The following is a 12,612-nucleotide window of genomic DNA, read 5'->3' as shown; positions in this document are numbered from 1 at the left end:
AGGTTGCAGTGAGCTGAGATCACGCCATTGCACTCCATTCTGGGTGACAAGAGCAAAACTCCATCTCCAAAATAATAATAGTAAGGGACTTGTCCAAAGTCACTTAACAAGGCTAGGTGTGGTAGCCTCATTAATCCCAGCACTTTGGGAGGCTGAGGTGGACAGATCACTTGGGATCATGAGTTCGAGGCCAGCCTGGCCAACATGGCGAAACCTCATCTCTATTAAAAATACAAAAATTAGCTTGGCATGGTGGTGCATGCCTGTTTTCCCAGCTACTCAGGAGGCTGAGAAATGAAAATCACTTGAACCCAGGAGGCAGAGGTTGCAGTGAGCAGAGATCACACCACTGCACTCTGGCCTGGGTGATGGAGTGAGAGTATCTCATAACAAAACAAAACAAACCAAAACAAAAACAAAGCCACTCAACTAGTTAATAAAAGAATTTAAAACCGAATCCAGGTTTTATAACTCTTTCATGCTTCCCCTAGGCCACATTCTCAATGAGGTATGGATGATAACTATATCATGTTACCCATATGAGTTCAAATCACTGATCAAGTCTTAGAAATGCATTTCAAAACACAAATGTAGATCTGTGCTAGAAGTGAACATTCCAGTAATTTAAAAATACTTTGATAAATAGGTTCCTTCCAAACAAAAAAAGAAAAACGTCAGAGAACTGCCCCCAAGAGATGACAGTGGGCTCTTTTAAGAAGCTTTCAGTCAACAATGATCTCCAAATTCCCATTCTCTTTCTCTCTTTTACTAGTCACATTACCCCAGGGACTTGATCCAAAAACACTGGGCCAGTGATGTGTGGGGAGAAAGTCTGCCAGGGATAGCTGCAACTCACAAGGTTCAGTTTTCAAAGGCAGCGTCCCAATGTGCTCTTCTGCAGACTGGGGCACTAACATACAGTTCACATTCACTCCAGTAATATCCCACTTTGCTGTGAGACCAGTTGTCCAGTGAGCCCTCAGCTGGAGGATCCACACAGCCAATTTGGTGTGTATTTCAATTAAGGATGAAATCTACCATATGTCTTCAATGACAGCTGCACAGCCCATGAGCTGCTGAATTATACTACATTGAGGGACTCAAATACAAAAGCCTCTTAAGCCCTTTGAAATTTGGCTTGGAAAACAGAAAGATGGCTTGCAGATGAAGGAAATGGGTGGATAAGATCACCATTGCTCAATGACAGAGCTTCATGAAGGTACTTGTGGCCGAGGTGACTGGCCTCCATTTATGAAGCAGGGCTGAGTCAGGGCTATGAATTATTTTGTCACAACTTCCTTACTCAGTAGTAGGGTGGGGAAATAAGAGAAGGCAGTTCTTTCTCCACATTCACCATTTTCTTTTCACAATGGTAAACATTAAGTATTCATATCAGATACCACTTCTGGGAGGTTCCTGAGCTCTGTTCCACGCTCTGTGGACAAGAAAGCAGGCAACAAGTGCTTTGTCCACAGTCATGGAAAAAGGCACTGATAAATTGTGGTAAAACTCTATTTTAGGTTGGTTTCTCTCATAGGCAGGTCCTGTGACAAAAATTTAAGGGTAAGAATTTGAGGAGAAGGTGATCCTAAGAAGCATTAACAGAGGAATGGAAAGTGAAACAGGAAGAGAAGCCAGTACGAGGTATACTGATATTGGCAGGTGAGGCTGAGCCTGCTCAGCTTCAAATTATAGGTTCTCTGGAGCCTGTATAAAGTTCAGTCGTGTTCTACCTTGGGCAAGAAAGCCAAAGTATTTACCCAATAACTCCCAGTAAGCATTGGTGGAGGCAGCTCTCAAAGATACTAACTCCCTAGCACTTTCAAGTTGTCCCAGACACAAACAAAACTACTAAGCCCTCTGCTCTTGGTCTGAGATTCACTGAGTCTTCTAATAAGAGGGTATGGTAGAGAAAGGGCTAGGATATTCATGAAGAGTTATCATCATCTCCTACTTTTTAGGCACCTTCTAGTCCATCCTACCTTCTCAAAACCTATCAATGGCAGCACCATGCTTTTCACCAGCCATTGCACCTTGAAGCTGCAGCCCTTATTGACTCAACACTTTTTCTTCATCTCCTTCATTCATGTGCATCTGTTCACAATGAGTGTTTACTGAGTGGCTATCACTTCCCAGGCTCCAGGCAAACAGCAGTGAGTAAGGCACATGTGGCTCCTGACCACGTGCAGCTCACCATCCACCAGAAAAGACAGAGGTTACATTAAAACTACGTTCAACATAAAGAACTTAATCCAATTGTGATAAACTGCTATAATAGAAAAATACAGGATATGGTAAGAGTAAATAAAAGAATGTTTAACCTAACTGAGGCCAGGAGGTAGTCAAGGAAAACTTCCTCAAAGTAATGAGGTATATGCCAGAGGGAAAACAAAAATCCAATCATAGAGAGCTTGTACCCAACCCTTACTAGGTCCAGTCAGAGCTTTTCTCATATCTCTCCCTTTTAATCCCATCCTCATTGATACTCTAGCACCTACCTCTCTTCAACCAAGGCAAAAGCTCCTGATGCCATATTAATATTTCTAAAATACCTTGCTAACAACCTCTGCTTTCACAGCTGAGCCTGGTAAGCCTGAGCATAGCACTGAAGGTCCTGCCACAATCTGGTTTCACTAAACACATCACCCTTATTCCCCAGTATGTATGTCCTCTGCCAGGCAGCTTGGACTCACCATTGCCTAAATACTCCATGCTAGAGTCTTGGCAGAGTATGTGCTACTGAATCAACTGGCTGAGTGAAATTGGCCACATTCTTGGGTATTTAGGTTTTCTCTGCTCAAATTCAAGGAAACTGCCAAAACCCTAAGAATATTATGCCAACTTCTCCTCACATTCTATCACCAGACAAAGAATAAGTTTCATACTGACCACCAAGTGACAGGAGCTGAAAAACTGGGTTACTGATGGCCCCTGACCAGACAAGCCCTGTAAAGAATCACTGTAAATTTTCCTTGAAGTGTCAAAGGATCATATGAAACTCTCTCCTTCACTGCTTCTCATGTTGCCACAAGAGCTAGGGTGTGGAAAAAGCAACAGTATAATTTCTCTTCCCTACTTTACATCCCATAATATTTATTATGGGCATCACACATTTTGTTCTTCAATATAACTAAGGGATACTGTATAAGGAAAGCACTTCTGGAAACATTTAAGCCCCTAAGTGTATGAAATATGAAAAGTTTTGCACCTACTAAAGATCCCTGGCCACTTTAACATAAAAATGTGCCTCATTAAAAATATTTATACAAGTAATAATTATAAATCTCTATTGAGTTTGCTTTGAAATATCTTTAATTTTAGTCAAATGCTCTACAAGGCTCTGACATTTTATGAATCTGCATCAATAGTTTTTGAAAGCTTGTGGAGAGAAAGAGACAGAGACAGAGAAACAGGGTGAGAAAGAACTTGAGAATAGAAGAAATTTCTAGCATTAATGCAAAACAAAAATTGTCTTTATTGATTTAGTATACTTCTCTGTGTTAACTTGATTTAAAAAAAAAAAAGGCACTCATTTTCAAAAAAGGACCTGATAAAAATAGGAGGAAAGGAAAAATAAATGTTATTTATTACAACTTTGCCATATGGAGACCTAGCTAATCAGTCTCATTTTCAAAACTAACTTGATTAGCCATTCTTCAGCTGACACTTCATTATTATTGTTGGACAACAGAAAGTTTCTTCAAATTGAGATAAGCTTTTTTTAGCCTTTTGACATGAGAGTTTATTTCTTTATTTAATGAGACCATTTTTAAACAAAAATTATATTTATTCATATGTTGCCAGAGATGGAAGAATAGAACCATATTGCAAAGAAAATATGCTTAGTAGAATTCCAGCCTATATTCCTAAGCAAAAGCATATTCCTAATATCAACATCTCTGAATAAAGCACACATTAGCAGTTTTATCTTCATTTCCTTTTTGTACAAAACCTTGGATTTTAGTGATTTGTAGCAACATGATTTAGAAAACATTTTCCATCTTGATAAAGTCTTTCATTTTTCTTTCTTCCACATTTTAAAAGAGAAAAATTCAGAGTATTTAAAACAATGTGTTTATCTACGTCAATTGGGAGGAGTGTGTGGCAAAAAGCCGGATTCAGATGCCAATTTTGCTGACCAAAGTACCTCTAAACTGCATATGGGGTTATGCAGTTAAACTGAGAAAACATCCTCAAGAACAGGAGGTTCTGCAGTGGATTAAGATCTTCAGCTACCACTGCTTCCAAAGAGATGCCCTTTTTCTAGTTAACTCTCAAAAAGCATTCCCACATCCCAATAACTTTTACTACAGAGACTCTGCACTACAATTTTATCCCTCATTTTCTTCTTGTATCTTTAGGAGAGCAGTCACTACATGAACCGATTTTACATGTCTAATACTTATTTCAGCTCACCTATGGATCTGGTAGAGGATATCTAATTTCGTGATAAAACTTTGAAAACGATCTTGTGTATGTTTGAGGTCTCCTTAGGAAGGCAACACTTACTCATCAACCTCAAGATAAAAGGTCAACAAGACTAAGTCCTCAAACAAATAAGACACTAATTTCTTCCATTTCCTGAAAAAGGAAGTGTGTCCTAAGAGAAAAAAAGTTCATTGAACCCTGATATTGAAAAGTTTACAGCACTATTTCTCTGCACATATGCACTGATCAGATACTATGAAGAGTTCAATGTTAAAGCACTTCTATTGCGTTTTTTTAGATATTATTTTAAGTAAATTAAAAATTTAACATTGAAATCATAATTTTTCAAAAAAAATGTATAACTCCCAAATATTCCAGAAACAGAAAGCTTTTATTTTCCTGGCTCAGTATATCTCTAATTTCCTGAATTTCCCAACCTCAGAGGATAGGAGTAAGAGGAGAAGTACTAATTCAGTAAGAAGGGAAAACTGCACTTTACACACCTCCACAGGCTCTAGGCCAGGGCTGAGAATACAATAGGTATTTTTTAAAAACTGGGAAATTATGCAAAATAAAGTACAGAGCAGGTGATACAGGGAGTAGTCATTTATCAACAAATGTTTATCCTGTGCCTCTTCAGCTTAAGCACCATGTCAAGCATTAGGGATATAAAAGTTAATAAGACAGACACAGTCTCAGCTCTCAGGTAAAACTGAATCTGAAAGAAGAGACAGACATTAAATAAGTGATTGTGGTAAGTGCCATAACTGGAAAATAAAGTGCTTCAAAATATAAAGGGGGCTCTACCTTAGCCTAGGAGTAAGGAAGTCAGGGAAGGCTTCCTTGAGGGACATTTAGACTGACTTCAAAGAGGGCTGAAGGAAGAGTTTGGTGGGCAGGTGCGAAGTCTCTGAGACGAGAATGAGTCTCATGGCTGGAGTGCAAGGAAAGCAGGTAATGCTAAGAGATGAAGTGCACAGGTCTCAGATATGGCGGCTCTCCAGGTGGTGATATGGACTTTTTACTTTATTCCAATGAAATCGGAAGCTTTTGAAAGATGTTAAGCAGGGGAATTTAAATTGATCAGATTTAAATTTCTAAAGCATCATGCTGTTATTTAAAGAATGCTTGTGAAAGAGATGAGCATGAATTTAAGAAACAGTGAGAAGGCTAATGTGATAGTCAATAAATGATGATGGGACCAATGGAAAAATATAAGGTCTGTGAAAGACTGAGTTCAATTTCAACATGCTCAGTTTGAGAGGTCTATGATTCGCTCAAGTAGAGATGGTCAATAAGGCATTGGATTCAGAGGTTTGGAGCTCAGCCAAGAAAGCCTTAGTCGAAGATGTCTATTAGGAAATCATCATCATAGAGATGGAAGTTGAAGCTGTGAGCGGGCATGGGACCAACAGAAGAAAGACTACAAGAAAAAAGAAGAAGACCAAAGCCAAGGCCTTGAAGAACACCAACATTTAAAGATCTGTGGGAGGAGTGAATTCCTGCCATCCCTTCATCCCTGCCCAAAGCGGGGTGGGGGTTGGGGGTAGAAAGGGAAATGGCTAAAACCAAAAAGAAATAGCAACAAAAATATAAGAGGAAAAAAAAAACCAGGAAGTGAAGTATACTGGAAACCAAAGGAAGAGAATGTTTCAAGAGGGTAAGACTGGTTAACTCTGTTGAAATATAAGAAATAACAATGAGAAATAAGATGAAGACTGAAAAGGGTCCACTGGGCCAGGTGCGGTGGCTCACACCAGCAATCCCAGCACTTTGGGAGGCCGAGGCAGGTAGATCACGAGGTCAGGAGATTGAGACTATCCTAGCCAACATGATGAAACCCCGTCTCTACTAAAATACAAAAGATTAGCTGGACATGGTGGCACATGCCTGTAGCCCTAGCTACTTAGGAGGCTGAGGCAGGGGAATCACTTGAACCTGGGAGGTGGCAGTTGCAGTGAGCTGAGATTGCACCACTACACTCCAACCTGGCGACAGAGCAAGACTCTGTCTCAAAAAAAAAAAAAAGAAAAGAGTCCACTGGATTTACCAATGAAAAAAATCTTTGGTGGCCTAAGAAAGAACAAATTTAATATTGTGGAGAAGGCAGAAGTGAAAGTTTAGTAAATTAAGGAATAATAGGGAGGTAGAGAAGTAAAGATAATATACATATATATATAAAGCAATTTTTGAGAAGTTTAACTGAAGAGAAGGAAAAGTAGAAATAGAAATAGTAGTTGGAGAAAGTTGTGAGACTTAGAGTAGACTTTTCTAATAAAAAATACTAGAATATGGCCGGGCGCGGTGGCTCAAGCCTGTAATCCCAGCACTTTGGGAGGCCGAGGCGGGTGGATCACGAGGTCAAGAGATCGAGACCATCCTGGTCAACATGGTGAAACCCCGTCTCTACTAATACAAAAAATTAGCTGGGCACGGTGGCGCGTGCCTGTAATCCCAGCTACTCAGGAGGCTGAGGCAGGAGAATTGCCTGAACCCAGGAGGCGGAGATTGCGGTGAGCCGAGATCGCGCCATTGCGCTCCAGCCTGGGTATCAAGAGCGAAACTCCGTCTCAAAAAAAAAAAAAAAAAAAAAAAAAAAATACTAGAATATGTGGAGTTTGATAGAAAGGATTTAGTAGAGAAATAGAGGTGAGGAACAAGCTAAAGATGGAGTGAGTTCCCTGCAACCACACATGGAAGGGCTGGCTTTGACAGGAAATGCAGATACAGGGAGACATGCAGATATAATAGCAGGAAGCCAAAGTCTGTGTGATTACATCTATTTCCAGCAAAAAGTATGGGAGAAGATCACTTTTGGAAGTTTGTCAGACTGAATCAAGTATGGGTGTTTGAGAGACATAAAGAAGGCCTGAAATTATTACTACTGAGAAAATGGATTTCAGGCTGTATTTAGGACCTGGTGAAGGTTGGTGATCATGAGTCTTAGGTGATATCCATCAGTATCCATCAGGAGATCAAAGCAAGAGTGGAAGAAAGCACAGTGGAGCTCCTGATGCAGAATCCACTTCCTAGCCTCCAGCCTCAGTCCTCTCTCCAACTTTCTAGTCATATTATGAGCTATTCTGGATCCTTTATAATATCTAATTCCTGTGTAACTCTTTGGATCACTGGTTTACTTACTGTCTGATCACATATTAACCATTTCCTGTTTCATAATCCCTCAACTTGAACTCTCAACTCTACTGTCCACTCTCTCTAGTCCTATGTCTTATGCTCCTTTGTATATCTTCCTGCTGCTAAAACTGCAAATAGCTACTCAATGGATACTACCTAAATAGATTTAAGTTTATCTATGAGAGTTTTCTAAACAGAGACTTCCAAGACTCCCTGCTGGTTTATGTTTCCCTAGTAGACATGTAAAAATCTGCTTTGTGGGTACTGGGTGCAGGGGGACTGCACCAATCCTGTAATTTCGGAGTAACCAATGATAGCCCAATACAAAACTGCATCTTAGAGGACCAGGAGGGGTGAGGCTGCCATCACTTTTGTTGAGGAAACAAGACCAGCTGTGGTCACTTCCCATTAATTGTCACCAACTATCTTTCTCCACCCATAGATCCTAACCCACAACCTGTGCTTCACAAATATAAGCTGTCATTTTCTTCCCAGTGCCACCGTAGAAGACAACTGGTTCATCTGTCTCCTAAGTTGGAAATCAGATTGCTCTGTACCCAATGACCTTCAGCTGGAATGCTGCTGCAGTCAGAATGATGCCCTAAAATTTGGGGAAAGACATAAAGTAATAAAGAACAATGAAAATGAAGACAAGAAAAACCCTACTTCAAGTTTCACTAGCTTGCCAAGTTCATACCTTTGCAGCCAGCCGACACTCCATCACCCTGATATTGAAATGGGAAGTTGCTGCCTTATTCATCTCCACACAACTGTTGGCAATCACAAACACTGCTCCACTTGGGAGATTCACATTAGTTGCCCTCAGAGGACTAAATTCTATCAACTTGGCCTGTTAGAAAAAAAATGAAAGGAGAAATATAATTTATTAGAATTCAGAAAATGTTCAAGCATTTATGTATTTATCTTAGCAAAGTGTTTTGTCAAAAATGCATTCATTCATTCAAATATTACTTATTGACCTCCAGGCACTGTACTAGGCACTGGAAATACAACAGTGAACAGGACAGACACTGTCACTCCTCTCATAGAACCTACAGTCAAGTGGGAAAGGCAGTCTAGTAGACAGACAAATATATTTCCAAGTTGTGTTACAATGGTAGCAAAGCACAGATGCTATATGGACACATAGCTGAAGCATCCAATCAGATACAGCCTAGTGTAGGCTCCACTCAGTTGGAAAAGAGAAATCTAAACTAAGTCCTAAAAGATGAGTAAAAGTAGGGCAGACAGAGGGTTTCTTTCATCAAAAAGCATGTCAACAAGAGGCAACAGCTTAGGCAAGTTCAGGGGCAAAAGACAACATAGGATGTTAATGGAGCTATAGGCACGGAAATGTGGCTGGAACTTACAGTTTGAGGGGTGAGAAGTGGTGAGAGGTTAGGATAGAGGGGTAAAGCAGGGGTCAGATGGTGAAGTGTTTTGTAAGCCCAGAGAACTTGGACTGTGTTCAGACTCTATAGCTAATTTACATTAACATCAGGACTGTTGCCCTCATGTCTGCTTGTTGAGTCTCATCCAAAACACCCAAAGTATTTTCTTAGTATTAAAACAAATTTCCTCATGCCTCATGTCTTTGGCTTAGGGGAATCAATAACAAATATTCTTAATAAGAAGGAATCCAGGTGTTCTTGGAAAATAGCCAAGCCTGTAGGAATCTGATGAAAAACTAAGAAATGATTTTAAAGAAATGTTTGCTCTATTTTGGAAATGAACAGCTTATGGGCAACAGCTAAAACCTCTGCTCTGCCTAAAGGAGTTGATAGCCAAGGGGAAGTAGTATCCAGCTAAGGAATTCACTCCTGGCTTACTGTCAACATTCTTTTTCCCACCACTGAAGCCCCAAAAATGTCGACAGAGAAAAATGATATTAAAGAGTAAATTATAAAAAGAGGGACTGTGAATATATGCGGTAAGAGAACTACAATTTGGGTTTAAAACCAACATGATATTATAAAAATGCCATGAGATGAAGTGGTTTAGGACAGGAGCGGGAAATGAGGTTCCAATAACTAGGGAATTGAGAAAGCTCATCTTAACAATGAAGAAAAATAGAAGAGGGGAAAAAGCTAGACACATGAGAAAAACAGACCGGAGGTATCATTCTGGAAGCATAAGAGAAGGTAATCAATATGAAATAGAGCAGGTTAACTGGTGGTACCCTTGAGTTACAAGCAGTTGGGAAATAATATCCTACAATAGAGCCTAATAATAGTAGGCTGTCCATAACAAAGCATCCTGGGGCTCTCAAGGCCTTCCTCTGCATGTAAATTTTCCCATTAGGTATTTCCAAATGGCTTCTATTTGGAATGCCACCTACAGTTCCTTCTTCTGCAAGAAATGATATAGACTGGTCCATGCCTCCTCCTTCAGTGCCAATGTAACGCTCGCTCTTGGCACAGATTTCTGCAAGTTCCACCTGGAAAGGTAAAAATTGATTTGTACTGTGCATAGTCATAACCCATTTCTCATTCATTTCTTACTGCAGGCCTGACAAATAGGTTTGAATTCCACTGCCAGCTCTGATCAATTAATAGTAGCCTGCCTGGAGCACTGCATTAACAAGGCCTCCAGACTATAGGAAAATATACCAAAATCAATTAACAATGTCTGCTGTGGGTATGGAATAAGATATTGACTGTGCACTCTATTTTTTGCTATCCCTAAAAGTCTCCACAGAGCAAGCAGTTTCTACCATCTTTCTATTTACCCTATCTCTCTCTAAACTGGTATCACTGAAAATCTCATATGGGCACTCATTCATTTTTGCCTCAGCTTCCTTTGTCTCCCAACGGTGAACTATTCCATAGTCTACCCATGACCAAAGTGGGATCATTAAACTTTATTTTTCTGTCTAAAAGTAGTGAAGTCTCTCTGGCATTTCCATTAAATGTAAGAATCAGAACTAGTGTTATCTCATCAGACTCATCTTGCTCCAACCAAGATGAAGCGATCCAGTAGATGCACACAGCTCTAACCCAAACTGAAAATCTTGAAATATCTGTTTAAGAATCTTTAGTGGCTTCCTATTGATTAAAAAATAAATCTAAACTCCTCAACCAGGCATTTTGAAGGCTTCCAAAATCTGGGACCAATATGCATATGAAATTGGATCATTTACCACTCTTACCCAATTACATTTGTCTCTCTGACCATTTCACACATATTTATGCAACTTGGAATTACTTTCTGTCTTCTCTCCTATATACATTGTACTTATGTTCAATATCCAGTTTACTGGCTAGCTGCTATCAATAAATCCCTGGGCTGCCCACTCAAATCTTTTTTCATCATGGAATATTGTTCGAATATTATTCCCATCATGGTGTCTCCTTTTTCTGAACTCCTACAACATTTATAGTTAGTATCATCTAATACTCACACTACTATTTATTCATTCATCTATTCAGTTTTTCCTTCTTATGGGACTTGATTCAGGCCCTTACTTCTGTTTGACTACATGATGTTTCTAGAATAATTATTCTGAAACATAGATATTATCATCTCTTGCCTGCTTGGTTGTCAACACCTTAATGCTCATACTCCTCAGCATTGATTGCCTTCTCTTTAATGACTTACCCTAGCGTAATTCTCCAGCCTGCTCTCCCACCACTCCTCCTGTAAACCCTAAGCTCTAGCCATCAGGGATACTAAACACATGCTGTTCTTTACTTCCCTAGGCTCTTCCACATTTCTCTGCCTTGGCAAATAAGATTTTCTATTCACTTCACTCAGTACTCCTCCCCAGCATTCCCATCTAGTCAACAATCCAAGCAGCACCTTGCTTTGGAACTTGCACCAACACCCAAATGCACACACAGCATATAACTCCTCCTCTGCACCCCCTGTTTATAACTCTATTATCATGTACTGAATATGCTTTAAGTGTGGGGCTACTTGTCTTTTTGTCTACCAATCTGAGAGAGTCCTTCAGTACGTAGACCGGAGCCCACTTAACTAATATGAGCTGAATCACAGTGTTATTATTGTTCTTAATTGTGTCATGTTTCTATCACATCTGTTTCTTGTGATAGATGAATATAATATGGTATTTCTTTTGTGTCCCCTACTTCGTGCAATGCCAAACACATAGTAAATATTAATAAACACCTGCTGCTTTCAATTTCTGGGAATAGCTGCCCAAACACCATCTGACAGATTCTGCAAGTGTCATATTCCTTGTTGGTCATGTGGATTCACTAACATTAACTCTGTCTTGTGACATGAGGTAAACTCAGGATTTTGATGCAATAGGCATTGTTCGTGGTCTGCTGACACACAGAGCCAGTGTCCATAATATGTACATTAAAATTAAATTAGTAACCAAAAGATCAAAACACTTGGATTTAAAATGAAGAGAAACAACATACCCAGATGAAGCAGTACATTCAGCATTATGTAAGAGATGATGGAACCCCTGGGTGCCCACCTAACTCTGACCCTGGGCCAATGTAAAAAGTCCCCTCCCCTCAACAGCAATAACGCCACACTTACTGAGTGACAGTATGTGGCAAGTGTGCTAAGTACCTTGCATTATTTCTTTTGTGAGCATTATCTCCTTCAAATCTCCAAATAATGTTCTGCTCATCCACATTATAGAAGTGAGAAAAATGGGGTTCAGAGATATATAACCAGAAGTGGAAAGCCAGGATGGTGTGAGGGAGACATGTAAGTCTATTCATGCTTTTTCTGTCCTTTGGGACACTGGAAATAGAACCATAAAATGTCCTCCAAGGATTATAATCAGACAGAGTGACTTGCAAAGGCACTGAATCAATACTCTATACCTACTTAAATTATGTAAAATCTCAATAGATTTCATGAAAATAAGGAGTAGCTGTCAAAAGCACATTATCAAAAGTGTATAGAAAAGAAGCATATTGGAAGCTAACTTCATGGAAAGATCAAAATGAATTCAGGGACCCCATTCTCTTTAGCAAAGGACAAAGGCATATTTCTACCTGATGCCTAAGTGATTCTAAGGCTTTCCCACTGCACCCGACTGTCGAGTCTGACCTGCTGATTCAACCG

At 39.7% G+C, this 12,612-nt stretch overlaps 2 protein-coding genes across 13 annotated transcripts in view; one reads left to right on the top strand and one right to left on the bottom strand.

Moving 5' to 3' along the window:
• Positions 1–12,612, top strand: part of LOC105709990 (COP9 signalosome complex subunit 2) — a 425,050-nt gene that overhangs the window by 297,887 nt on the left and 114,551 nt on the right. The window lies entirely within an intron of this gene.
• GALK2 (galactokinase 2) overlaps positions 1–12,612 on the bottom strand; it is a 124,020-nt gene that overhangs the window by 35,899 nt on the left and 75,509 nt on the right. For 8 of the 9 annotated variants that reach the window (XM_012442175.3, XM_064365650.1, XM_064365648.1 and 5 more), the window contains 2 exons: positions 9,902–10,000; positions 8,261–8,413 (listed from right to left, as the gene is read on the bottom strand). In XM_012442175.3, the coding sequence (XP_012297598.1) occupies positions 8,261–8,413; positions 9,902–10,000 (252 nt within the window). The remainder of the gene's footprint in view (positions 1–8,260; positions 8,414–9,901; positions 10,001–12,612) is intronic. The other variant, XM_012442179.3, reaches the window with a different exon arrangement.

Source organism: Aotus nancymaae, unplaced genomic scaffold (genome assembly GCF_030222135.1).
Source record: "Aotus nancymaae isolate 86718 unplaced genomic scaffold, 86718_ANA_hifiasm-v0.15.2.pri h1tg000062l, whole genome shotgun sequence".
In the NCBI taxonomy this organism is placed as follows: Eukaryota; Metazoa; Chordata; class Mammalia; order Primates; family Aotidae; genus Aotus; species Aotus nancymaae.
Note: the sequence above shows the minus strand (reverse complement) of the source record. Positions and strands in the feature narration are given on the sequence as shown.